Here is a 24790-nt window from a genome sequence, read left to right as displayed (position 1 = left end):
CTTTTTGTGTGATTGACACAGGTACGAGGTCTGCAGTACTTCCATGGATGGCTCAGAATGTGTCACACTTCCAGTCTACTTCAGGGAGAGGAAGTCAAGGGCATCAAGCACTTCCTCCGGGGCAGTGCTGTATGGGCAGCCACTGCTGGTTTCTGTCCCCAAGCACAAGCTAACCCTCGAGTCTTTGTACCAGACTGTTTGTGATCGTATCAGGTTGGTGTCAGGAATGGGATTTGGTTGTTACCCGAGTTCAAGATAGGCCCAGTAATAGTAGTCACAACCCTTGCAGAGTGGCTGTATTGATCCCTTGTGCTCACCTCTGGAAGAAATGCAGCTGTTCCACCTCCCTTGGAAGGGCTGGAGTCGGATGGGGCGTATGGCACATCCTAGGCACCATGACCCTGGGCACTCAAGCCTCTGGTCCTTGGAATCATGTCAGTCCCCTGTTTTAGGGAAGCTAGTCCTTTGATGGCATTTTGTAAATAGTATTTTTTTTTTAACCCCATGGCTAAGAGCTATTAAATAGTATTTCTGAAGTGCTTCACTATTGTTTTGTAACTGTTAATTGTGATTACTGGGAAATGTTTTTTAAAATGATGATGCCACGTGACATTCATGGAAAACTTGAAATAGACTTTCAGAGTCTTCATTGGCTTGATAGATTAGACATCTAATCTCTTGGGTTCTTCTCCATTTCTTTAATTATTGAGCCGTTACATGATTTTAAACCTCTTTTATTTACATAAATTGCTTTGTGAATAGCTGAATATGTAAATTATGAACTATTCTTAGCTGCATAGTGGAAAAAATAGGTAAATGTTACAACTAACAATATTTTTTCCTTTCTCTCTTTCTTATTTTTAAGCCGCTATATAAAACAGCCCTTGCCTGATGAGTCTGGCAGCTCACCCTTGGAGCCAGGGGCCTGCAATGGCTCCAGGGGTAGCTGTGAAGGTGAGCACGCCACGCTGTGGGGCTGTGGGGCTGTGGGGCTGTGGGGCTGTGGGGCTGTGACTGACCAGATCCCTCCTGATCTGCGTCGTCTTCTGAAGGTGTTATACATGTGGGAGAGGGAGACTCTGAGGCTGGATGGGGGGCTCTGCCTACAACAGCAGAGTTAGGAGCCAGGTCTACATTGTTCTGCTCTGCCATTCCCCGTTGTCCAACTTTGTACCTCATGGAATCTTCTTAGATACCTGGCGATATAGGCTGTGTTTCACCTCAGGCACATAGAGGGATTGAGTCACTTGCCCAAGTCATGAAGCAGAGTCCCAAATTTGAATTCCGATCTGTTGGAATTGCAAAGTAGGTGCTTACCTAGCCCTTGACTGCCTCCACGATCTGAGCTCTGTGGGCAGAGCTATTATCTTGGCCCTTACATACCACTTTGGTGTGGAGCTGCCGAGCCTGGCTGGTGAGCTTTCATTCCCTGGGGGTTACAGATGTCTTGGCCAGCCAATCAGAGGGCACTTCTCCCTCATTTCCTTCCCTTCCTTCCCTCCTTCCCCCCCCCCCCCCCCCCCCGCTTCCTTCCTCTGTCTCTCCCTCCTACCCATGCACAAGTGGTGGCTGACTCTAGAAGGGAAGGATGACTCTAGAAGGCAAGTCATAGCCTGAAAAGCAATAGTCTAGGCTTATTGCAGGAAACTTAGAGCCCTCACTATCCTCCTGTGGCCATGTGCTCACAAGTTCGTGCCTAACCAGGGAGCCATGTCTGATCTGCATTGTGGTTGTCACTCTTCTTTTTGGGACTTAGGTGACTCAGTGGCTTTATTCCTATAAAATCAGAAATGTCCTCCAAGCTAGTGCCATAAATTTTCTGTTGCAAGTACAAATTCCCAGATTTCTCCAAGATACCCAATCCTGGAAAGTGAGAATTGGCTTTAGAAATAATGACCACAGGGTTCCATATTCCAAGTTATTTTTGGTATTTTAGGGTCGGGTGGGTTTTATTATATTCATATTTTTATTCTTGCCAAGAATGCTGTGTTCTCACACAAGGGATGAAATGGAGTATATTTTGTGCATAGCTCCTGTAAACAGAGGTGTCAGAGTGGTAATGGTAGTCTCTGAGCAGAGCCGGTGTGACCTGTGGTGCTCTGGAAGCTGAGGCACTGTGATCCCCAGTTCAAGGTTTGGGGTGGACTTGAACAAATCACATCCTCCCTTTGAAGCTTGGTTTACCCGTCTGCAAAATGGCACCGTTTCACAGAGTCTAGATAATAACTTAACGAGATCATGTAAAGTACCTGGCACGTAATAGGTGCTCTATCAGTAACAACACCTTGTGAGTATGTGCTGTTATAGCTAGTCCTGCTTCTCAGACATTCCATCCGTCAGTTTCTATTGAGGAAGAATGATTGTCTTTTGAATCCTACAAGTGAGTCTTGGTGCATAGACTTCAGACCCTGTTTAACCACTAAGTACTTACAGCCTCTACTGCCATGGCTCCTTGTTAGGCCTGTTGCTGCTGACCTTGAGGTTCACTGCTGATTCTCTGAGTGACTTTGGGTAGCTGCTTTCAGTGAACCTTGCCTTTTTTGTTTTTTTTTTTTTTAATCATCCTGTAATATACACTTCATGGCATTTAGTTGTGACTGCACTGGCAGGATGTTCCTGAGGTTATGCAGCTAACTGGCAGCCAGTGGTGTGCCCAGGGACTGAATTCTTACAGTGTCAGAGTGTTTCCCTCATTGGGGTTGAGGCAGTTTTTGATTCTGTCCCTCTCTGAGAGGCAGCAGGCAGGACAGGGTTCTCCTTGCCAGTGTAGGAGTGGGACAGTCTTACCTGTGCATAAAGGAGCAGTGCCATTGCCTCAGTAGTTAAGTTGGGAAAGGAACCTCCATGAGAGATGGGGTTTGCAGGGTTCTTATTTTTTTATTTTTGAGACAGAGTCTCGCTCTGTTGCCCCAGCTAGAGTACCATGGCGTAAGCCTAGCTCACAGCAACCTCAAACTTCTGGGCTCAAGCGATCCTCCTGCCTCAGCCTCTCAAGTAGCTGGGACGACAGACATGCGCCACCATGCCTGGCTAATTTTTTCTCTATATATTTTTAGCTGTCCAGATCATTTCTTTCTATTTTTAGTAGAGACGGGGGGTCTCACTCTTGCTCAGGCTGGTCTCAAACTCCTGAGCTCAAGCAATCCTCTTGCTTCAGCCTCCCAGAGTGCTAGAATTACAGACATGAGCCCCCACGCCCAGCCCACAATTAGGTATTAAATAAAATTTTTAACATTGAAGTGGTGGCACATTATATATATACTGTTTCTCACTTGTGTGCCAGGAGAAGATGAGGAAGAAATGGAGCATCAGGAAGAAGGTAAAGAGCAGCTTTCAGAAGCAGAAGGCAGTGGGGAAGATGAGCCAGGAAGTGACCCCAGTGAGACCACCCAAAAAAAGGTCAAAGGCCAGCTCTGCCCAAAAAGGCTTTTTACCTTCAGTCTTGTGAACTCATATGGAACAGCTGACATAAATTCTCTTGGAACTGATGGAAAACTACTTAAACTCAACTGTAAGTACTTTTTCTGACCTTTCAAACTGGGCTTTGGGGGACTTAGGATCCATTTGAAAATCCTGCATTTGACACTTACTACATTGGGCTTTACTGTCTTTGTGTGGTTCCAGAGTAGACACTTGTATGATCCTTGGCTTGAAGCCCCCTAAAGACTTTCAGAGACACTGCCCACCCCCCCTTCCAGGCTTTTCTTCTTTGTGCTTGATGACCTCAAAGGAAAGTGGATCTCTCTCCACTTAATCCACTCTCCGGAACTTTGCTCTGGGTCAGTAACACTTCCTGTGGCCGCCCTTGGTAGCAGCATTTCCCCAAACTTGTTCACTTACAAGAGTAAATGCAAACGTATATTTCTTTTGTTCTGTAATAGTATTCATCAAATATGACCCATCCAGAAGAGGGTCATAGATTTATTTATTTATTTTTTTTTTGAGGCAGAGTCTTGCTTTGTTGCCCAGGCTAGAGTGAGTGCCGTGGTGTCAGCCTAGCTCACAGCAACCTCAGACTCCTGGGCTTAAGTGATCCTACTGCCTCAGCCTCCCGAGTAGCTGGGACTACAGGCATGCGCCACCATGCCCGGCTAATTTTTTCTATATATATTTTAGTTGGCCAGATAATTTCTTTCTATTTTTAGTAGAGACGGGGTCTCGCTGTTGCTCAGGCTGGTCTCGAACTCCTGACCTCGAGCGATCCACCCGCCTCGGCCTCCCAGAGTGCTAGGATTACAGGTGTGAGCCACCGTGCCCTACCAGATTTTTTTATTTATTTATTTTTTTTTCCAGTAACTTGTAGTGTATTTATAAAATGAAAAGCTCTCTATCAAAATACACTTTTCACTGGGAAAAATAAATAAAACAGACAAATGGATCTACCCAAAGTAAACATGAACTTTGGTAGATTTCAGTGTGGGATAGTCCATAACAAGCATATTTGCCCTTATTCCCCCAGAGTTGCTCAATTTCCGAGTTAAGAATGTTTAAAGATTTTTAACTGAGATTTTATTACGTTGACATTTGTTTCTCATTCCACATCATCTTCAGCCAAGCTCTGAGCACTTATAATTCTCTAATTGTCAGAAGCTTAGTCAGAAGCATCTGGAACACTGGTGGTGGAAGAGTTTGCTGTAACACCTGTAGTAACTGCTGTGGCTGTCCACACACAGCAATTACATTTGTAAGATGGTCCACACCCTTCTCGTATTCACCTTGAGCTAGTAACTCTTTACCAAGCTGCATTTCTTCAAGGAAGAATTTCTGAACAGCTTCGGCATCTTTAAGATCTGGTAACTTGGAAAGTCCAGCTCTCTCCTTGGCAAGCTTCTGTTTCTTTCTTCGTTCTCGAAGCCTGTTCTTGAAGTTGGGGTCACTCTGTCTCTTGCAGTCGAAGTAAATGCAATACCTGATGAAAAGGGCCCCGCATACACCGGCGATGGCGCTGTTCCGGCCCACCATCTTCTCTTTCTCTCTAGAACATGGAGTGTAGACGGTGGCAGCGGGGACAGCGAAGGAGCAGTTAGCCTCGAACCCCCAGAGCGGATAGCCAGCACCCCTCACTCCGCGATGCCCGCCAGCCTGGGACTCGGAAAGCTAGATTTTGTAGACTGTCTGTCATGTGGAGCCTGTAATGGGCACTGTTGTACAGAAAGGAAGAGGCATCCACGGGGGTGTGGTGTGCGCTGTGTGTGAGAATCATGATTGGCCAGTGAGGACGCCTCCACAGGGTGGGGATGGAAGGAGCTAAAGAAACATCATTGTGTCTTTCAGCTCCCTTCATTGAAGAGAACCTACCTAGTTAACTAGCTGTCTTTGTGCTTGCTTTTTTTTTTTTTTTGTTACTATTGTTGTTATACCTCATTTTTTCTTTCTTTTTTTCTTTTTTTTTTGAGACTGGGTTTTGCTCTGTCAGTCACGCTGGAGTGGAGTGGTGATCATAGCTCACTGCAGCCTTGAACTGGGGCTCAAGCGATCCTCCTGCCTCAGCCTCCTGAGTAGCTGGGACTATAGGCTTGTGCCACCATGCCTGGCTAATTTTTCTGTTTTTTATAAAGATAGGGGTCTCAGCCGGGTGCGGTGGCTCACGCCTGTAATCCTAGCACTCTGGGAGGCTGAGGCGGGAGGATCACTCAAGGTCAGGAGTTCAAGACCAGCCTGAGCAAGAGCAAGACCCCCGTCTCTACTAAAAATAGAAAGAAATGATTTGGACAGCTAAAAATATATATAGAAAAAAATTAGCCAGGCATGGTGGCACATGCCTGTAGTCCCAGCTACTCGGGAGGCTGAGGCAGAAGGAGTCCTTAAGCCCAGGAGTTTGAGGTTCCTGTGAGCTAGGCTGACACCACGGCACTCTAGTCCGGGCAACAGAGTGAGACTCTGTCTCAAAAAAAAAGTAAATAAAATAAAATTTAAAAAAAGATGGGGTCTCACCATGTTGCTGAAGCTGGTCTCAAATGCTTGGCCTCAAGGATTCTCCTGCCTTGGCCTCCCAAAGTGGTGGGATTATAGGTGTGAGCCACCGCACCTGGCCAGTTTTTTTTAAAATAACAGCTTTATTGAGACATTTTTGGATTCTCTGTCTCTCCCCGTAGCTCTGTCCTGTGCAGCTTCCTCTCTAGTACAATGTCTTGCAAATTCTAAGCACCTTCTCAGTCTCTAGTCTTTGACTCTTGAACTCAGTCTTCCCATCTTTCCTCCCTCTTTCTCTGCTGTGGCTGTCTCCAGGCAGTAGCGGAGACAGTGTAGGGGTTGCTTTTTTTGTTTTCTTCTCTCAGGGATCTCCCTCCTGCTCTAATGTCTGAAAATAATTGTTTTATCTATTTTGTCAGGTTTTTTTGTGGTTTAAGGTGGGAGGGTAAATCTGGTCCCTGTTACTCCATCTTGACCCATGACCTTTCAGAATTAGTTAGTGCCTGTGGGCATTATCTGTAGGACTGAAGAAATCTTTGCCGAAGGCTTTTTGGGGCTGGGTTCAGAAGGGCTGGCCCAAGGCAGAGCATTGCTTTTGGCAGTGGCTGGTGATGGGTGAGCAGGTGGTGATGATGCAGCCTGATGTGGCCACTCTCACTCCTACTTGGGGAGCTGCTCCTATTGCCATTCCATTATGAATGACACTTTGGTCCTCCTCCTCAGCTCGATCCACACTGGCCATCGATTGGGACAGTGAGACCCGGAGCCTTTATTATGATGAGCAAGAATCTGAGGTGGGTGACTCAGGGTTCCTGGTCAGTGGGGTGTGCTGGTTTCTATTTTGGGTTTGTATTAGGATCACTTTCACCAGTTGGACAGCAATGTAACAAGTTATGTTTAAGACTGAGAATGAAAAATTCTTCAGGATTTTGTCAATTTATGTTCAGAGGCTCTAGAAAATACCCTATATTCCAAGCAGGAGAACTTCTGTAGCCCTTTGTGTCTTGGTCCAGTAAGATCTGTCTGTCCCAGAACTCAATCCTTTGTTTCTCACAGACATATGAGAAGCATGTGAGCATGTTGCAGACACAGAAGAAGAAGAAGACCGCAGTGGCCCTGAGAGACTGCATCGAGCTCTTCACCACCATGGAGACCCTTGGGGAGCATGACCCCTGGTATGCAGCTCCTGACTCTGGGTAGAGGCACCATGCCCGCAGGACTCTGAGATCTGCTAGGGCCATCTGTGCACACAAAAAACCTTTTTATTTGGACATGTCATTTTTTTCACATGGCCAACCCTATGACATAGGTCTCTGTGAGTTATGTTTTCCAGATTAAGAAGGCCATCACGCTGTTCTTGAAGGCAGGCCCCTGCCCTGAAGCAGTAGTGTTGAGTGCTGCCTGAAAGGATGGCAGCTGTTGTAGGAGTGTCCAGATGGCACTGGCTGCCTGCCTCTCCCGCTAAGTGGAAATTTTTCTTTTCAGGTACTGTCCCACCTGTAAGAAGCATCAGCAGGCCACAAAGAAGTTTGACCTGTGGTCGTTGCCCAAGATCCTGGTGGTCCACCTCAAACGTTTCTCCTACAACAGATACTGGAGGGATAAACTCGACACAGTTGTGGAATTCCCAGTCAGGTGGGTTCCTGTGACTGCACTATTAGGAAAATTGAAACACAGCAGGAAATCTGGGCACTGATTGGCTGAGAAGTTTGCCATGAAAAACTTTTCCAAATTAGGATGTGTGTTGCTGGGCTCTGGGGTGTCAGCTCTTGACTGTCATTACCCCTTCCCTCCCCATCTTCCCATCTTTCAGGGAAAAGACTCTCCGGTAGAAGCACTGCCCCAGGCTCAGGGTGCTGGTGGTCATCTCTGCCATTTCTGCTTCCCCTCAAGTCCCTCATGCCATGTAACTGGCCCGTTTATCCTATCCATCGCTTGCAGGGGCCCGGCCTCAGTAGGGGCAGCACAACCACAGTGCTGCTCCTCCAGCAGGGGCAAGACACCCAGAGAGGAGACTCCAGGGAGAATCAGGTTATTGTCGGGCGCTGCAGGTGGGCTTGCAGACCCACCCCGGTCCTCTTCCTGGGGTGAGGACTGGGACTGGCTGTCTACTCATATCCTCTCAGGCCCCAGGGTTCCATCTGTAACTGAGACAGGAAAGTAAGTCAACAAGATAGGAGTTCCCCATAAAATACAGATTTTAAAATGCTTTCTGGGGGGAATGGATAGATCCATGAAGTATAACTGTCAGCAGGAGAATCTAGGTGGCAGGTGATGAGTATTTGTTGTAAAATTCTTTTGACTTTTCTGTATGCTTGAAATTTTTAAAACAAAATGCTGGTGGGGGCTGCTTTCTGGGGCCTGTTTGGGGATTTAGTTGAAATTATTGTGGCACCAATTGTAATTCTCTTACTACTAGCCATTTCTGCATGGGTGTTAAAGCTGTCTTTGTCTGTCTGCAGACCATTTCCTCACCATTTGGTCTGGTGTTGGAGTTACCCAGGAGGCTTCTCTCGTTTTCTGACCTGCATATGTCAGTGGTCAGAACACAGACCCTAGGGTGCCTTCTATCATGGTCTTTTCATTTATTCCTTCTCAAACAGTTTGAGTACCTCCTTGTGTTCTGGTCCTATTTCATAAAAGGGGTTGCTGGGTTACTTCTTTCTCTGATTTTAACATATTTAAGAGCTGTTTTTGTTTTGTGCTTAGAGGTCTGAATATGTCTGAGTTTGTCTGTGACCTGTCAGCAAGGCCTTATGTGTACGACCTCATTGCTGTGTCCAACCATTATGGAGCCATGGGGGTTGGTCACTGTAAGTATTGGCATCTGCTTTCTTCTGAAATGTTGAAATGCCCTTGGCCAGTCATCTCTCACCAGTCTTTCCTGTGTGCCAGTCATTGCCCTGCGCACTTACACAGTTCCAGAGGCCTCAGACTGTAGACTTTTTCAATACTGCTTCCCTTCTGTTCTTTTTTTTTTTTTGAGACAGAGTCTCACTCTGTTGCCCAGGCTAGAGTGAGTGCCGTGGCATCAGCCTAGCTCACAGCAACCTCAAACTCCTGAGCTCGAGCGATCCTCCTGTCTCAGCCTCCCGAGTAGCTGGGACTACAGGCATGCACCACCATGCCCGGCTAATTTTTTCTATATATATTTTTAGCTGTCCATATAATTTCTTTCTATTTTTAGTAGAGATGGGGTCTCGCTCTTGCTCAGGCTGGTCTCAAACTCCTGAGCTCAAACGATCCGCCCACCTCGGCCTCCCAGAGTGCTAGGATTACAGGCGTGAGCCACCTCGCCCGGCCTGTTTTTTTTTTTTTAATTCTTTTTAATTTTCATATTCTTTTTTTTTTTTTGAGACAGAGTCTCACTCTGTTGCCCAGGCTAGAGTGAGTGCCGTGGCGTCAGCCTAGCTCACAGCAACCTCAAACTCCTGAGCTCAAGCGATCCTCCTGTCTCAGCCTCCCGAGTAGCTGGGACTACAGGCATGCACCACCATGCCCGGCTAATTTTTTCTATATATATTTTTAGCTGTCCATATAATTTCTTTCTATTTTTAGTAGAGATGGGGTCTCGCTCTTGCTCAGGCTGGTCTCGAACTCCTGAGCTCAAACGATCCGCCCACCTCGGCCTCCCAGAGTGCTAGGATTACAGGCGTGAGCCACCGCGCCCGGCCAAATTTTCATATTCTTTAATTCAGTAACCCTACCTCTGGGAATTTAGTCTAAGGAAATAACTTGACATTGGGGAAAAGCTTTATACACAAAGATAGTTACCTATTTCTAACTATGAAAAGGTAACAGCATTGGTGACCAACAGTTGGCACTATTGTCCATCTATTTGGTAGAAGAATACGTAGCCATTTCAAAATAAAATGAGTAACAACATGGGATGTGTCCATGGTACATTAAGTGAAAACAAATTGTATCATTATAGAAGGTAGTGTCACAACTATGTTAAACCAAAAAGCAAAGGAATGTATGGGGCGGGAAGGGGGTGGGCCTGGAAGAAGAGACACCAAAATGTTTACTTTTTTCTCTTGGCTCTACTTTATTTTCCAAAATTCCTATAACATGTAGGTTTACTTTTATAAAGACCCCAGTACATTTTGTTACTTGTTTATGGAAAAGTGCTAGTGATGTTGGAGTGAGGAGTTGGCTTTGCTCACATCTCCTCTACTGTATCTCCTTTTGGCCAGCTGCCAGCACATCCACTTTTAGGACCCCAAGAGATGACACCGTGGGCAGTGTCAGTTTCATTTATACCTCCAGCAGGTTATGGAACTGCCCTAAACCCCAGTTTTAGCTGCTGCACTAATAAACTTTTTCTCTTGGCCTAGTGGTCTATTCTCCTGCCTTCCATTCACTGTATCCCCACCTGGCTGCAGATGGCTGCTCAGTCTCCAGCCCTCATACTTACATTCCATGCCATCAGAAAAAGGGGGGGGGGAAGGGTCAACTTTCCCTTTTAAGCAGACTTCCCAGATGCCCCCATCAGCTTCTCTGCATACATCTCATTGGCTGTAAACTTGGTCACATTGCTACATGTAGCTGCAGGAGAGGCTAGGAAATAAAAATTGTACCTGCATGAAAATTGGGGCCATACTGAAGTGGCTGTTAAAGATCTCTGATCATACCATATCCTGCAGTGCTCACTGTTCTGCAACTTGCTTTTTTCTCCCAGAATTAATTTTGATACCTGTCTGTTTTCATGCATACTGGTCAAATGTATTCATTTTAGCTGCTGTCTTAAAACCCAGACATACCACTCAGGCAAGTTTCTCAGCCTCTGTTTTCTCATCCATGAGGTTAGACTGGTTGTGTGAGGGTTCACATTGGGCCCACAGTTGGAACTCCAGGATTGAGAGCCACTGTTGCTGCTGTTACTTCAAGCACAGATAGCCTGAACAGGCCCTGAGCACCTTCTCTGTTGCTTTTTCCGATGTTCCTCGCCACCACTTGGTATAGTTGGTGCTACACTGAAATGTTAAACAGCTTGCCCAAAGTCATACAATAAATTGAGCCTAGAAACCAGATCTTCATTAGATTCTGTAGTTTCTGAGAGTCTGGGTGGAGCAGGAATTAAGCATTGCGGCTGGGATTGCTATTATAAACACATCCTGCTTGGAAATAGCATAAAAATTAAGACAGGAAGCATTGGCTGTGGGAAATGTTTGGACCATTGTGAGGAATTGTTACCCAACCAGACTCTTGACTCACAGTTTTAGAGAAAAATAAATTTAAGGCTTCTTGTTCACATCCCAGCTCTGTAAACCCAAGCACCCAGTGTTTCTCTAACTGGGACTGGTCGGTAGGCTCCAGAGCACTGAGAGCCTTCTGCTGATGGTAGTAGCCATCTGCCTGCGTGTGGTGGGAGGATTGACTTGGTGGGGGGATTGACTTGGCATGTGCTTTTGAGAGCTATTGTTTTGCTTAAATCTTAGACATATCAGCTCCTTTTATGGGTCCTCTTGCTCTGATGAGTACACATAGCCATCCTGAAGATTGACACTGGATATCTATTCTTTAGGTTTGTTTCCCAGAATTACAGTTTAAACAACTCCATTCTTAAGCCTTTAGAGCCTTTTTGAGAAATAATAGATTAGAAAAAAGTTGTTTTTTGGTTGTTAAGACAAAAGCTGTAAGTTATTTTTAATGTCAGGGGTTTTGTTTTTGAGTTGTTTTTGCTGTGTGCTTAGTGCAAGCCAGATTAATTGGTGACTGCTAGACTATTTTCTTTATTGACTTGGCAGACACTGCATACGCAAAGAACAAACTGAACGGGAAATGGTATTACTTTGATGATAGCAACGTGTCACTGGCCTCTGAGGATCAAATAGTGGTGAGTAGCCCTGGATACCTGGTTCTTACTATTCCTTTAACAGATTAAAGCCGGGAAGAGTCTCTTGTCTGACTTGTTGGTCATTTCATCATCCTGATGTGACAGTGGGAGCCAGGTGTGATAGAGTGAGTTGGCTGCCATTCCTTCTGAGACCCTCTGTTAATAAGTTCTCCTCAGGGTTCCATGTCCAGGGCACCTGCCTTCTCCTGATACCCTGGCAGGGATAGCACAGCCAGCCTTAGGTGGAACGACCTTCCGAGTCTCCTCCGTGTAGATATATAGGGCAAAGTGGCAGATCCCTGAGGGTTTTGAACAGTGAAAGAAAAGCTGGGGAAAATGGGTGATTTTTCCAACCAGTGAATGGACTTTCCCCTTTTTTGTGTTTTAGACGAAAGCAGCTTACGTGCTATTTTACCAGCGTCGAGATGATGAGTCTTATAAGATGCCTTCACTCAGCAATTTTCCTGGTTCCTCTGATGGAGGGTCGAGACCAAGCAGCTCACAGCAGGGCTTGGGGGATGACGAGGCTTATAGCATGGACACCAACTGACACTGACTTGGCCACCCTGCAGCACCAGTGCAGTCCCCCAGGACATCTTTCACACTCTGAAGACTGCTAGTGTTCAGTCTAAACACCAGATGAGGAAATTCCCTTTTTTTATGAGCAGAAGGAAAAAAAAAAAGACCCTGTTTACTTGGAAGGGTTATGTCAAAAGGCTGAATTATTTTTGTTTTTAAACAGGTGGTGAGAAATTTCTGTAAAACCTGTGAAGCTGAAAAGTAGGGTAGGGTGGGGGTACACAGGAGTATGTCTGATGGATTCCAAAGATTGGCTAGGAACGCTCTGAGTGTGGTGCAGCCGTGAAGAGCCCATGCAGGGCTGCCCGAGCTCCTGGATTTCTCCTTCTGATGCGGATACTACTCCCCCCAGTAGTCTGCCCACAGTCAACCAAGCCTCAAGTAAACTTGGTGTTGTCCCCTTCTCCCTTGCTGTGTGTACTGAGATGGGTTTATAATTTTCTAAAAATTAGCCACTGAAGCCCATTTTTGTTTCTCCTTTGAGTAATCTTGGAATTTTCAGCTTTCTTCCCCTAATGAAGTGAAGATATTTAGTGTTGGGGTCTCCTGCTCCTCAACCTCCTGTGGAACCTAGGAGTTCTGTTGTGTCCCCCGCTGTCCTTGATGAATTGAGACAGACATTGTGTGGAACTTTTATTAGCTATCACTTAAAAGAAGTCGGTACACAAAAACTGCTGGGTACCGTGTCCCATCCAGTCATTTCTCTCCATGTTGGCTTGAGAACGGGAACCTCTGTGGGAGATGTCAGGCCTGGAAAGGGCTCTGGCTCATGCCGGTTTGGGGTGATACTTTCAGATACGGCCCAGATCTCTTGAGATCTCTCTTCCTGTAGCCGAGTCCGGCTCGGCCCGGCCCCGCCCCGCCCCGCCCCCGCCTGCAGTGGGGCGGAACTCAAGTCCCGCTGCCTCCGTCTGTGTGGTGGGGGCCTATGCCTCCCCTCCCGGCCACCTGGGTGTGGGCCTGAAGAACAGTCGTCCGGGCTTTTTTGTCTGACCTTTAACCTAATCCGTGGGGGGTGGAGGGCGCTGGTCTCGGGGCACGCGCGATCCGGGAGTGCGCGGTGACCGTTGGCAGGGGTGGCGGCGGCGGTGTCGCTGCCGCTGCGCGGTGAGGACACGGCTATGGGCGGGCAGCCGTGGGTGCCGGTACTACCGAGCGTGGGAGCTGGTGGGGCGGGCGGCAGGGGTCGGGAAACCACGGGAGGCGGGCGAGGCCCTGGGGCTCTTGCCAGATCAGAGTTTCTCCCAGAGAACTGTGGGCCACACCCGCCTACACTGGGAGGAAAGGGAAGAAAGTGCCCCGCTTCGGGGCCTCCTGCTATAGCGAGGGTCAACCTCAAGGAAATCATGGCGAGCGCCCCATTCAGGGGTGGTTTGCAACCTCATTTGTAACATCGTTGTGTTGCTCTGTGCATCTCCAGTGTATTACATAAGGACATGGTCACTTTTAGGGAAAATGTCTGAAAAACTAAGAAGATGCAGAAAGGAGCTGACCGCAGCCATTGACCGAGCCTTTGAAGGAGTCAGTCATTCCCAGGAGAGCACAGGCCAGCAGAGGCCGGAGCTGGACGCTGCTCCGCTTTCCTTCTCACTGCCCATGCACAGACTCCTCTGCAGAAGACATCCCTTGGCAGCCTGCTCTGCTGCTGCTCCTTTTGAGGCTGTCCCACGTGCTCCTGAGGATGAGAACCCTGCCTTTGCATCAAACCATGTCCCAGTAAATGCAAAACCACATGCTTTATGCCCCAAAAGAAAACCTCTGACCAGCAAAGAAAATGTGCTCATGCATTCCTCTATTTTGGCACCTGAAAGACAGTTTTGGAGAGTTGCAGGAGATGGGGAAAACTGGAGAAAAGAAAGTTTAAGGTGAATCTAATTTGATAATTTAATAGCTACAGTTAAGAGGATTCTTGTTTCTAGAAAAAATGTTGAAGATCCTAGATTTAGTTCATGACAGTGCTCCTGCCTCCTCTTGGGAGCTCTACGACAGTATTTGGGAAGTTTACAGACATTCTTCAGAATCTGACCCAGAAAACAATTATGTTTTGTGTATGTTTTTGGGTTGAAGGGCTGGTTGTCAGTCCTGGATGTTAAACCAGTCATGGAAACCACTTTGTAGTATCCAGAGGGGTAATGAATGTTAAGTAACCAGGTTTTTAAAGTAAGCTTATTTATGCTATAGAAACAAAAATATATATATTTTTTTTTTGCCCAGGCTAGAGTGCCATGGCGTCAGCCTAGCTCACAGCAACCTCAAACTCCTGGGCTCAAGCGATCGTCCTGCCTCAGCCTCCAGAGTAGCTGGGACTACAGGCATGCGCCACCATGCCCGCCTAATTTTTTTTCTATATATTTTTAGTTGTCCAGCTAATTTCTTTCTATTTTTTTACTAGAGATGGGGTCTCATTCTTGCTCAGGCTGGTTTCAAACTCCTGACCTCGAGCAATCCTCCTGCCTTGGCCTCCCAGAGTGCTAGGATTACAGGCATGAGCCACTGTACCCGAGGTAGAAACAAAAAAATTCCATCTTAACTCTTATGTTTGAACCTGGACAGTTGGGGCCTTTGATACCCTCCTTTGCCCACTTTTGGGAGAGGCTGAATCAAAGGCTGGGCCCTACTTCCTGGCTTCATCCTTGCCTCTGCTCCCCTCCCCACCCTAGAGCTTTTTGTACTATCACCAGGTTAAAGTCTCCTCTTGACCTTTTTTTCTTCCAAGTAACTTCAAACTGCCTGGTCCCAGGCACCTTGACTTGGAGAAGGGATGACAGGATGAAAGGACAAAGTCCTGCCATCTTGGCTGCCCCATAGGCAGGGTATACAGAGACCATTTAACTGTTTCAGCTCCACGAATAATGTTGGTCTTCATGAACATTAATGCAGTCTGTAATGCTTATGAGTCATTATGATGATACTATTAGTCAATTTCTTCACTGATTTAGCAGTTTCTTTTTGTCCTGTAATCACAGTATAAATGAATTGCCCTCTAATCACAGTATAAATGACAATTTGAAATCACCAGTAAGTTTTTGTCTTTAGGATTATCTGAGTTCCCTCTAGTATTTTCTTGAAAGAGTGTCTAATTCCCCACCTTCCTCCCCACCCCCCACCTGAGGTCTGCAGGAAAGATATGGAGAAAGATTTGAAGGTTGACTCAAACATGCCACTCAACAATTCTAACCAAGAGGTCACAAAAGATCTACTTGACATGATTGGTGAGTACATAGGGCCAGTCTGTCCTTTCCTTGGGAGGGAGGATAGGTCCTTCTTGCTGGCCGTGAGTCAGCAAATGTCTCAGATTGAAAAAAAATTCTCTTCTCTATTTATTTGTTTAACTCACAACACTCTGCACAGCACAGAGCCCTACCCTCATAGAACTGATCATTTAGTAAGATCATGACGCGTCCATCAGGTCATTTCATAAGTGTCTAGTTACAGTGACTCCCATAAGGTAAGGGATGGTGGCCACCAGGACTTGGTGATTGAGCTTAGATTTGTAGGGAATAGGACATAGGCAAAGAGAAGGAGAGTAGTCCAGCTAGGGTGGGTAGTAGAAGATTAGAAGAAAAATTAGAAGGCAAAAGCTGTGCTATAATTCTACCACCCAGAGATAGCCACTGTTAATATAGTATAGTATACATTCTTTCAGACATTTTTTCTACACACAAATCTATATATACTTCGTGTGAACTACATGTGCCCTATTTTTAAGCGACTCATCCCACACAATACACAAACAGCTCCTAGTGAAGGGATACGTAGCCTTGGGCGCTGCCTAAAGCTGTTGGCTCTGAAGGTCTCTAGTTATGGGAGAGGAGAGGGAGGCCTGGTGAGGGGAGGTACACACTGTAGGCCACAAAGTATTTAATAAGACCCCTGCCAGCCTGTGACTTCAGTGGACTGGGTCTCCTCTGATAGTCCCAGGAGGTGAACTGAAATCATTATTGCCTCTGCCCACTATCTTCATTGGCCCTCACCAGCAGCAGGCAGCATTTTGATTACCCTAAAGTCCCTGAAAGCCAGGATGAGCATGTGCATTTCTGTATCCTCTCACTTACACCTTTCTTGGAGACTGGCAGGTAGTTGGGGCTTGATAAATGCTTGGGCCTGAAAGGAGGCACCAGGCCCACCTTACTTTGCAACTCACTCTGGCAGCCTGCCTGCCCTGAGGCAGAAATGCCTGGCTTTGCATAATCCCTGAAGAGTGACCACCCATTCAATTCTTGGTTTTTAACTTGTGCCTGAAATGTCTTCAAAAACGTTTCACTGGATATTCTTATTTTTAAGACCATACAAGCATCCGAACTATTGAAGAATTGGCTGGAAAACTAGAATTCGAAAATGAGTTGAACCATATGTGCGGTCGCTGCCAAGATTCACCCTTCAAGGAGGAAGCCTGGGCTCTGCTTATGGACGAGAGCCCTCAGAAGGCACTGGATGCTGACCCTGGTAGTCTCAAGCAGGCTTTCGATGATCATAATGTAGTTGAGACTGTTCTGGACTTGGAAGAGGACTACAATTTGATGACCTCTTTTAAATACCAAATGGATTAAGGACAGTTGATCTTAGCTTTGATTCTTTACAGCAGGAGGCTGCCATTAAGGAGCCTGAGCAGAAGCAGCTATGGTGGTTGTCAGGGGCCACATTTTTTAAAGGGTTCGCAAAACCTTTTTGAACTCCCAGTTATGTCCCTTTTTGAGCTGAGAGCCCAGTTTTTGAATTCTGTTGCTCTAGTATGTTTCCTACTGTTGATTTTGACTTTTCTTGACATCTTGAATATGTTTTTTAAATTAATGTTCAATATACCCAGTACCCAAGGTAGGTGCGGGTTGTGGGCCTCTGTTGTGTCTTTTGGTGTTCTTTTCCATGGGCCCCTAAAGAAGTACAGGAACCACTACCAGGGTGGGCTTTGTACACCCCTGGGACCAGCCCATCCAGGGCCAGACCAGCCTACGCAGAGGAATCAGGGTTCATCTAGACCTTGGCCTGGGCTCTCTGCCACCCTTACACAGTTTTCTCTCCTTGTATACTTTGTACACATAGCTCCCTGTTCCCTGCATGGGCCTCATGCCCTCCCCATGTCTAGACCTACCTCCCCTCAATTCCCCCATCCCTGTCCCTGCCCAGCTTACAGGCTTCTGCAGAGGGCTCCTGGTTGAATCAGAAGAGCTGGCAGGATCCCTGGCTTCCTCCTGACAGGACATTCCTGTGAGGCCTCCCTACCACACTTCACACCCCCAGACACCTGGGTCCTGAGCTGAGGGGGAATGGAGTGGGAAAGGTAAGTACAGGTCCTGCCCGTCCACCTTTCTACCTGAGCCTCATCCCTCCTACCTCAGGCCTGGGGACCACAGGTGGTTCCTATGGCAATGACCCTGCTGGGAAAGACAGAGCAGGGAGGGGAAAAGAGCCAGGCCATTGCCCTCCTGAGGTCAGCAGAGTATCAAAAGTTTATTGGCTCCAGCTCCACCCCTGGAAAGAAAGGACATCATCAGAAATTATTTGGACATATGTTTCAAAGCCATGATGTTCTCTCAGGAAACCTAATAAGCTGTTGGGCAAGGTTTGATGTATCCCAGAAACTGAGTCTCAGGGAAGTGCCACCTTCTGAGCTAATCAGGAAGGAGGATGGGGGCGAGGAGGCTGGCACTGGGCTGTTTGGCAGACTGGAAGCCTGAACAAACCAAAGAGCTGGGGAGAAAGGCCCAACAGCTGAGTGCCCACCAGGCCACCTTCTAGGCCAGTGACCCTGGCATAGGAGAGGCTGCAGAGCCAGCAACACCCCTTTACCACAGGTCTAGTGAGTCCTCTGGCTCAAAGGTGGAAGCTGCACATCCAGTCCTTAGCAGAGCTCAGCCCAGGACCTGCCAGTGCCCCAAAAACTGTGGTGCAGCTAGACCCGAGCCACTTGGTCAGGTGCGCCTCCCCAGTGGGTGTGCACTGGTTCCCACCCAGTTGTGGTCACTGCCCTACCTGGGGCAGGAGGGGAGGACAAGGCTAACCAGAGGCTCCTCCCAGGCCACCTGCCACTCAGTCCCAGCAGAAGGTAGCACCCTCAATAAGCATTCACAGCCTGTGGAGTTAGAGGCCATTTTCTTCTTCCAAAGCAGGAAGAATGGGAACAAATGAGAAGAAATACAACATCCTTGGCTGTCTGTATGGAGAGATGTCAGACTGATATTTAAAAAACTCTCAAAACAGTACATTCCAAATATACGTGGATGTGTATACTCTCCTATGGAAGGAGTGGGGCTTAATTATCATCCCTTCCCACCCACCCTATCAACACCCTTTGAGGGTGGGCTAGACTTAATGACTTTTTCTCAAAGACTAAGGAAAGAGAAAAATCACAAGCTAACAGTGGAGAAACCTGGCATACACTACCTTAACCAGATGTTGAAAGTTAACCTCACCAGTAATGTTACATGAGTGTGACACACACCCTGATAGGATGCCATAAGAAGGGTGCTTCACCTCCCTGGTATTCTTACCAAATCTCCATCTCCCTAGTTTATGATCAGGAGACAAATGTCAGACAAACACAGATTGGGGGACGTTCTACAGGATACCTGGCTAGAACTCAAGACTGTCAAGGTCATGAAAAACAAGGAAAGACTCAAAAATCATCATAGACCACTAAAGACTAAGAAGACACAATGACTAAATGCAATGTGGAATCCTGGATTGCATCCTGGGACAGAGGACATTAATGGAAAAACTGGTAAAATCCGAATAAAGCCTGAAGTTTAGTTAATATATTGATGTCAGTTATTTAGTTTTGACAAATGTCCCACGGTTATGTAAGATGTTAACATTGGAGAGGCTGGATGAAGGGTGTATATGAACTTGCTATCTTTGCAACTTTTCTATAAATCTAAAATTACTCCAAAATTTAAAATGCACTTAATAAAGTGCAGTTGATCCCAAGTTTGTGAAAATATGTATATGAGCACACATGTGTAAAAAACTGTTACGGGAGGGGGATAAGGAGAGTTATAGTCTTTTTCTTGCTTGTATTTTCTAACTTATCTGGAGCCAACATGTATCACTTCTGTTAAAAAAAAAAAAAATTGAAGTTGTTTCTTTAAAACTCTCATCTCCATCAATTAGCCATGGGCATCCTTCTGTAGGTCCCTGCCCAGACCCAACCTCCATGGCTTCTGGGAACTGGAGTGGAGTCCAGGGGCCATAACAGGAGGGCCAAGCAGGACCCTGACAAGGGGGCAGTCCTTCCCTGAGCGTGTTGAATATTCAGGGGCCGGATTCTCTGTGCCTCACAGAGCTGTTTCTCAGGAGTTCAGGTCACACTGGTCAGGGTGTAGCCCCTCCCCAGGTGGGGCTTTGCAGAAGAAGTGGCTACTGTAACGAGGATCTAGCCCTAACTAGAAGTCTTTGAAATGAGAGGATTTTTTAATTCTACCTGTGGTAAAGACTGTGGCCCTTGAGAATGAGGGCCCAGCACGGGGGGGGGGGGGGGGTAGGTAGGAGGGGAGAGTTCAGGCTCTCCCTGGCCAGAGTGACAGGTATGCCTCTGTTTAAGCAAAGCTTTTATGTGAAAATTCAGATTTACCAAACAAGTAATTCTTCCTGGAATCCTTGCATGAGGAACTTTTCCTCACTGTAGAAACACCATTGTTTAGTAAAGTAGGTGAACACGGAGCCTCTGCTATGCCAGTCCCTGATTAGCAGGGATGGGCATATGAGCCTCCCTTTTTCTCTGGTGGCATGATCTACTACTCCTGTCTCTGCATCCCTGGCTCCCTCAAGTGCCCAAGGAGACCTTCCTGCCTGTGTCATCTGTGTCAATGCAAAGGGCAGATGTGTGCTCATCTGCTCAGGACAGTGTTTGGGAAGTTCTCCAGGGATTTAGCTGGAGGGGGAATAGGAGTCTAGAATTTTAATAAAACTTCCTCAGAGGGTGGGGTACGGTGGCTCATGCCTGTTATCCTACCACTCTGGGAGCCCAAGGTAGAAGGATCACTTGAGGTCAGGAGTTCCAGACAAGCCTAAGCAAGAGGGAGACCCCATCTCTACTAAAAGTAGAAAAAATTAGCCAGGCATGGTGGCGGGTTCCTGTAGTCCCAGCTACTTGGGAGGCTGAGGCAGGAGGATTGCTTGAGCCCAGGAGTTTGAGGTTGCTGTGACACCACAGTACTCTAGCCCGGATGACAGAGTGAGACTCTGTCTCAAAAAAAACAAAACCTTAGATTTGCCCAGAGCTAAGACTGAAGCCTTCTTAGGGAGTCTTGAAAGTCGACCTTGGTCGTGTCTGAGAAACTTTATGAATGTTTTACGTCATTCAGTTCTCTCCCCCACAGTTCATCTTGCTAAGCCAAACAATCACTGAATTGTTTCCGTGGAAACACCAAACTGCAATTTGGATTACCGGAATCAAAATAGAAACAAGACAGCTTCAAAAATAAATAGGAGCTTTGGAACCTGCAAGTCGCAAACTAAAAATTCAAGCCATAGCACAAGGTATATGAGAAGCTGTGCTCATCCAACCCTATGAAGAGAGATTTCAGGACCCATGGATACATCCTACTGGTTTTCATGCCAAAGCCACCAGAAACCAGCTTTATAAGCAGACTGGTAGACTTGGCAACAATTCTTAAGGCAGGAGCTGGTCTGCAGAGGCTCCTAGAAGGAGAGGTTGGAGGGCTGGAGGGGAAGGCTGAGGAAGAAAGAATGGGAACAAGGCGAGAGGTGAGTGAATGGCAGAGTGAAGGTCCAGGGGGAAGCACAGAGTCACAGTTGAGACCTGGGAGCATAGCAACAATTTTTTCAAAGGGACTTTTCAAGAGGCACGGCCACGTGCTGCAAATGGTGACCCTGCCCTCAGTTCAGCCAGATTGCAGTATTCCCCACACCCAGGCATGGCTGGCTGTCCAGCCTCATGGATCTGGCTCTAGACTCTGCACTCTTGCCAGGTGAGCTATGGGGGCACTTCTGTTAGCATGCCTCCGCATCTGTGAGGCTCAGCCCAGCACCATTGGGTACTAGGACTTCTCATCTCTGGGTCTCAGGTTCCTTCTTCCCCTCCCTCCTCCTCCCGTCACTCTAAGAAATAGGGGAGCCACCCCCTGGCCTACCTGTCCTGGCTCCTTGGCATTCTCCTGGATCCCTCACTGACAATTCCAAAGAAGACTCCAAAGAGATCAAAAGACCAGGAGGAAGGCGACAGACAACCTAGGGCCTATGTCCCCCACCTTTGCACTCAGAAATGTGCTGGCAGGGCAACACCACCATCCTGATACTCATGAAATTGTAAGCTATGTTCAAAGATCGATGAATAGGATTTGCAAAAGGGGCCTAACTCAGGCCAGTTTCCCTCCAGAAATGGCCAGACCAGGCCAGACCCTCACCTGGTACCAGAGTGGTAACTTCTGACTGAGCCACAAGATGTTTAATATGGCACACAAGGGGAGGCCTTGGGAATCTAGTGCACTTCATTATAGATGATTATTGAACAGGCTCTGTCATGCCGAAACAATCTGAGGCTCTGGCAACTTACTTTCTCCTTGGAATGTGTGGGAGAACATTAATATTTTAGGTTCCAGCTAAATATTTATAGAGGGAACAAAGTTTTACTCAGGAAATCTATTTGACAGTGGATCCCAGGCCTCGTGGGGAAGGACTGTCTGTCCTAAGGTGTCTGGAAAATGGCCTGATTTAATGAAGAGTTTGGCCTAAGGCCTGACATAAAAAATTTTCAAAACTACCCAACCCTTGTAGGAAGCAACTATCTTTTTTGAGGGCAGAGAAGCTGTTTTCTGGGCAATTTGGGTGAGAGAAGAGTTGCTGGAAACTGGCCTGGGAGAGAGAAGCAAGCATCTTGCAGGAGGCCCCTCATCAGGAGCCCTTCGGAGCTTCTGAGGCAAAACACCACAAAGGGAAGTTGCAAAAGGATGCTGTGGAGAGGATCCACTTCCAGGACAGGCCTGCAGGGGAGCTGTTTGAATGATAAGAAAGCAACCCCTGCCCTCAACAGGTATTAGTCAAGTGTGTACTGGTGTCAGACACTCTGCTGGGTGCTGGGGACACAACAGGGACAAAGGCAGATGCTACTCTTGCTTGTGAAGTTTATATTCCACTGGGCAAGGCAGGTGAAACACAAGTATACAAATTAATATATAATTTCAAATGGAGCAGTATAAGGAAATTAGAGCAAGGGAATGCGTAGTGAGTGGGGTGAGAGGTCAGGAAAGGCCTCTCTTAAATTGATACTTGAATGTGAAGACAATTGGGTGCTGCAATCTGCTTCATTTCCATTCTGAGGCTACAGTTGGAGTTGTAACGGTGGGAGGGGACCCTGGGTGGCTCTCTGGGCCCCAGGTCCATAGATCTCCCACCACATCTACCCCTGTGTAGCCACATACAGCTCCAGGAGTATCTGAAGAGCCAAAAACGTTGCATGCTCCCAGGGATGTGCCTGGGCTGTGTCACGCTCACCAAATCTGGCAGGAACACAGTAGTTAATTAAAAAAATAAGCCTTAGGAATAAAGTAAGAAACAGAATATCCTTTCCTGATGATTGCTAGAGACAGGCAGCGTAATTGTAATTAACCCAGCCTTGGTAGGAGATATGTTTACCACTTGTACAAAAACACCTAGTTCATGAAACACTGAGTCACTCTGACTTTAACTTTGTTACACAAAATGAAATACTTCAGAAAAAATACAGGATTTCATAACTCACAGCAGAATCAAGGAACAAAGGGTTACATGAAATGCTTTGGTATTTCAAAGTTAGACAGACCCTTCAATAAGAAGGCCACAGTCATAAATACTGATGGAGTTCTCTCAACAGGGTCTCAATTTAGAATTAAAATAACTAAATATTAAACTGTCCAACTTAAGAGTAATGAAAGATTTGTAGATACAGACCCCTCAGGCCTACAAGCTTCATGCTAACAGCTCAATAGGCAACTGAAGTTAGAAAAGGACTGGAAGGAACCCATTGTGAGGTTGGACATTTTCCTTCCATACCTTCCTTGTGCAAGCAATGAAAACCAGCAGGGAAGGCAGTGGAAGCTGGCAGAGGGCAGGGTGAGCAGACATCCAGTGAGGCCCACAGGGATTGGAGAGGCCAGGGCAACCTGAGGCACAGCCCGTATCTGAACTTAACTGGCCTCAGAGAGGGTTCCTGTAGCTCCCAGCTACAGGCCACAGGAAGCTCTTCATCTGGAAATGAGAGTGAGAACAGTTTAGGCTGGTGTCTGGCATCCCTGCCAAAGGTGTCACAGGCAAATTCAACTCCTCTAGACTTTTATGGGACACACATCCCTGAAAAATGATGTAAATAATTTTTAAAATAAGAAATCAAGAACCATTGCTTTTTACAATGTTCCACTCAGTGGCCCCAATGTCATTTACCATACTGGTTTGGAAATGGGCAAATTCTGGAAGCCATAGATTCCATGGGGATTTTCACTTTCATACAATACAGGAAAAGAAAGAAAACCCAGTTTGAATGGGGGGTTGTTTATTCAAAATCATCCTATGAGGGCCTTAGGAACTAAAAAGATGGTACACATCTTATCTATTTGATTTCATAAGTAAACTTAAGAGATTAAACTGGGAAATCAGTTCAATAACCTTGAAAGAAAAAAATATATGCTTTTAAAGGTTTTATCTTTATTTTTGATTACAAAAGAAATATACATGTGTTAGAAAAATTCAAAAACTTCAGCAAGATATAAATGGAAAGCTGAAGGCTCATATAAACCCACTGCGCTTCAGAAATAATACAGGACCTACAGACACTATCATTAGTTTTAAAAGAGTGATTGAAAAACAGAACAGGGGAAAAAACAGCCAGGAAGAAAAATAGCTTGAGAACAATAGTGCTGTGGACATTTGTTTGGTACCTGTCACCTCTTTCATTGGCAGCCTTAACACTTTTTCTCTGTTTGCAAGAAGGTGGACTTAGTGTGTCCTGTAATGTGTCCACTGATAAAAAATACAAACACTCTGGCAGTGTAACTGGATTAAAATAAGAAAGAAAAAAAATCCTGAGGCCCGGAAAGGCATTGGTCATGTGTAGGGAATATTTTGAAGACCAAAAACATTGTTTGAGAGTCACGCTGCCACAGCAACAGTTTTATGAGAGCCCTTTTGCTGCTACACAATATTCCATAAGGAAGCCTGCCCCCTTCACCAAACACAGCCACCCTCCTCCAATGCCCCACAACCAGGAAGCAGCCCCAGCTCGCATCACTGCTGTCTTCACACATTTCATTCCAATAAATAAGGATGCACTTATCCCTTATGCCCTTGTCATGGTCATCACCTGGTATCCAGAGTGCTGGATCTGCCCCTGCACCCCAGCACCCCAGCTTCTGCCCCTGAGTGTCCCAGGCAGGCTTCAGGGTCTTTCTGCTGTTGGTCAGCCCAAGTGTTCTGCAATTTGTCTTTCTAACTGAGACCAATAAACCATCAGCTGAAGTCACTGTGGGCTCG

The 24790-nt window shown here is 46.5% G+C and overlaps 2 protein-coding genes across 3 annotated transcripts in view; both read left to right on the top strand.

Moving 5' to 3' along the window:
• USP4 (ubiquitin specific peptidase 4) overlaps positions 1-13217 on the top strand; it is a 48196-nt gene extending 34979 nt beyond the window's left edge. For both annotated transcript variants that reach the window (XM_069475686.1, XM_069475685.1), the window contains 9 exons: positions 22-213; positions 866-954; positions 3284-3511; positions 6637-6707; positions 6970-7088; positions 7399-7548; positions 8623-8726; positions 11664-11752; positions 12141-13217. In XM_069475686.1, coding sequence (XP_069331787.1) covers positions 22-213; positions 866-954; positions 3284-3511; positions 6637-6707; positions 6970-7088; positions 7399-7548; positions 8623-8726; positions 11664-11752; positions 12141-12302 — 1204 coding nt within the window. In that variant the 3' untranslated portion in view covers positions 12303-13217. The remainder of the gene's footprint in view (positions 1-21; positions 214-865; positions 955-3283; positions 3512-6636; positions 6708-6969; positions 7089-7398; positions 7549-8622; positions 8727-11663; positions 11753-12140) is intronic.
• Positions 13218-13452: 235 nt separating this feature from the next.
• On the top strand, positions 13453-17280 carry C7H3orf62 (chromosome 7 C3orf62 homolog). Its single transcript, XM_069472040.1, has 4 exons — positions 13453-13476; positions 13655-14196; positions 15452-15543; positions 16616-17280. The coding sequence occupies exons 1-4, from the start codon at positions 13453-13455 to the stop codon at positions 16879-16881; spliced, it is 924 nt and encodes a 307-aa protein (XP_069328141.1). The 3' UTR covers positions 16882-17280.
• Positions 17281-24790: the final 7510 nt, after the last annotated feature.

Source organism: Eulemur rufifrons, chromosome 7, assembly GCF_041146395.1.
Source record: "Eulemur rufifrons isolate Redbay chromosome 7, OSU_ERuf_1, whole genome shotgun sequence".
NCBI classification, from domain to species: Eukaryota; Metazoa; Chordata; class Mammalia; order Primates; family Lemuridae; genus Eulemur; species Eulemur rufifrons.
Note: the sequence above shows the minus strand (reverse complement) of the source record. Positions and strands in the feature narration are given on the sequence as shown.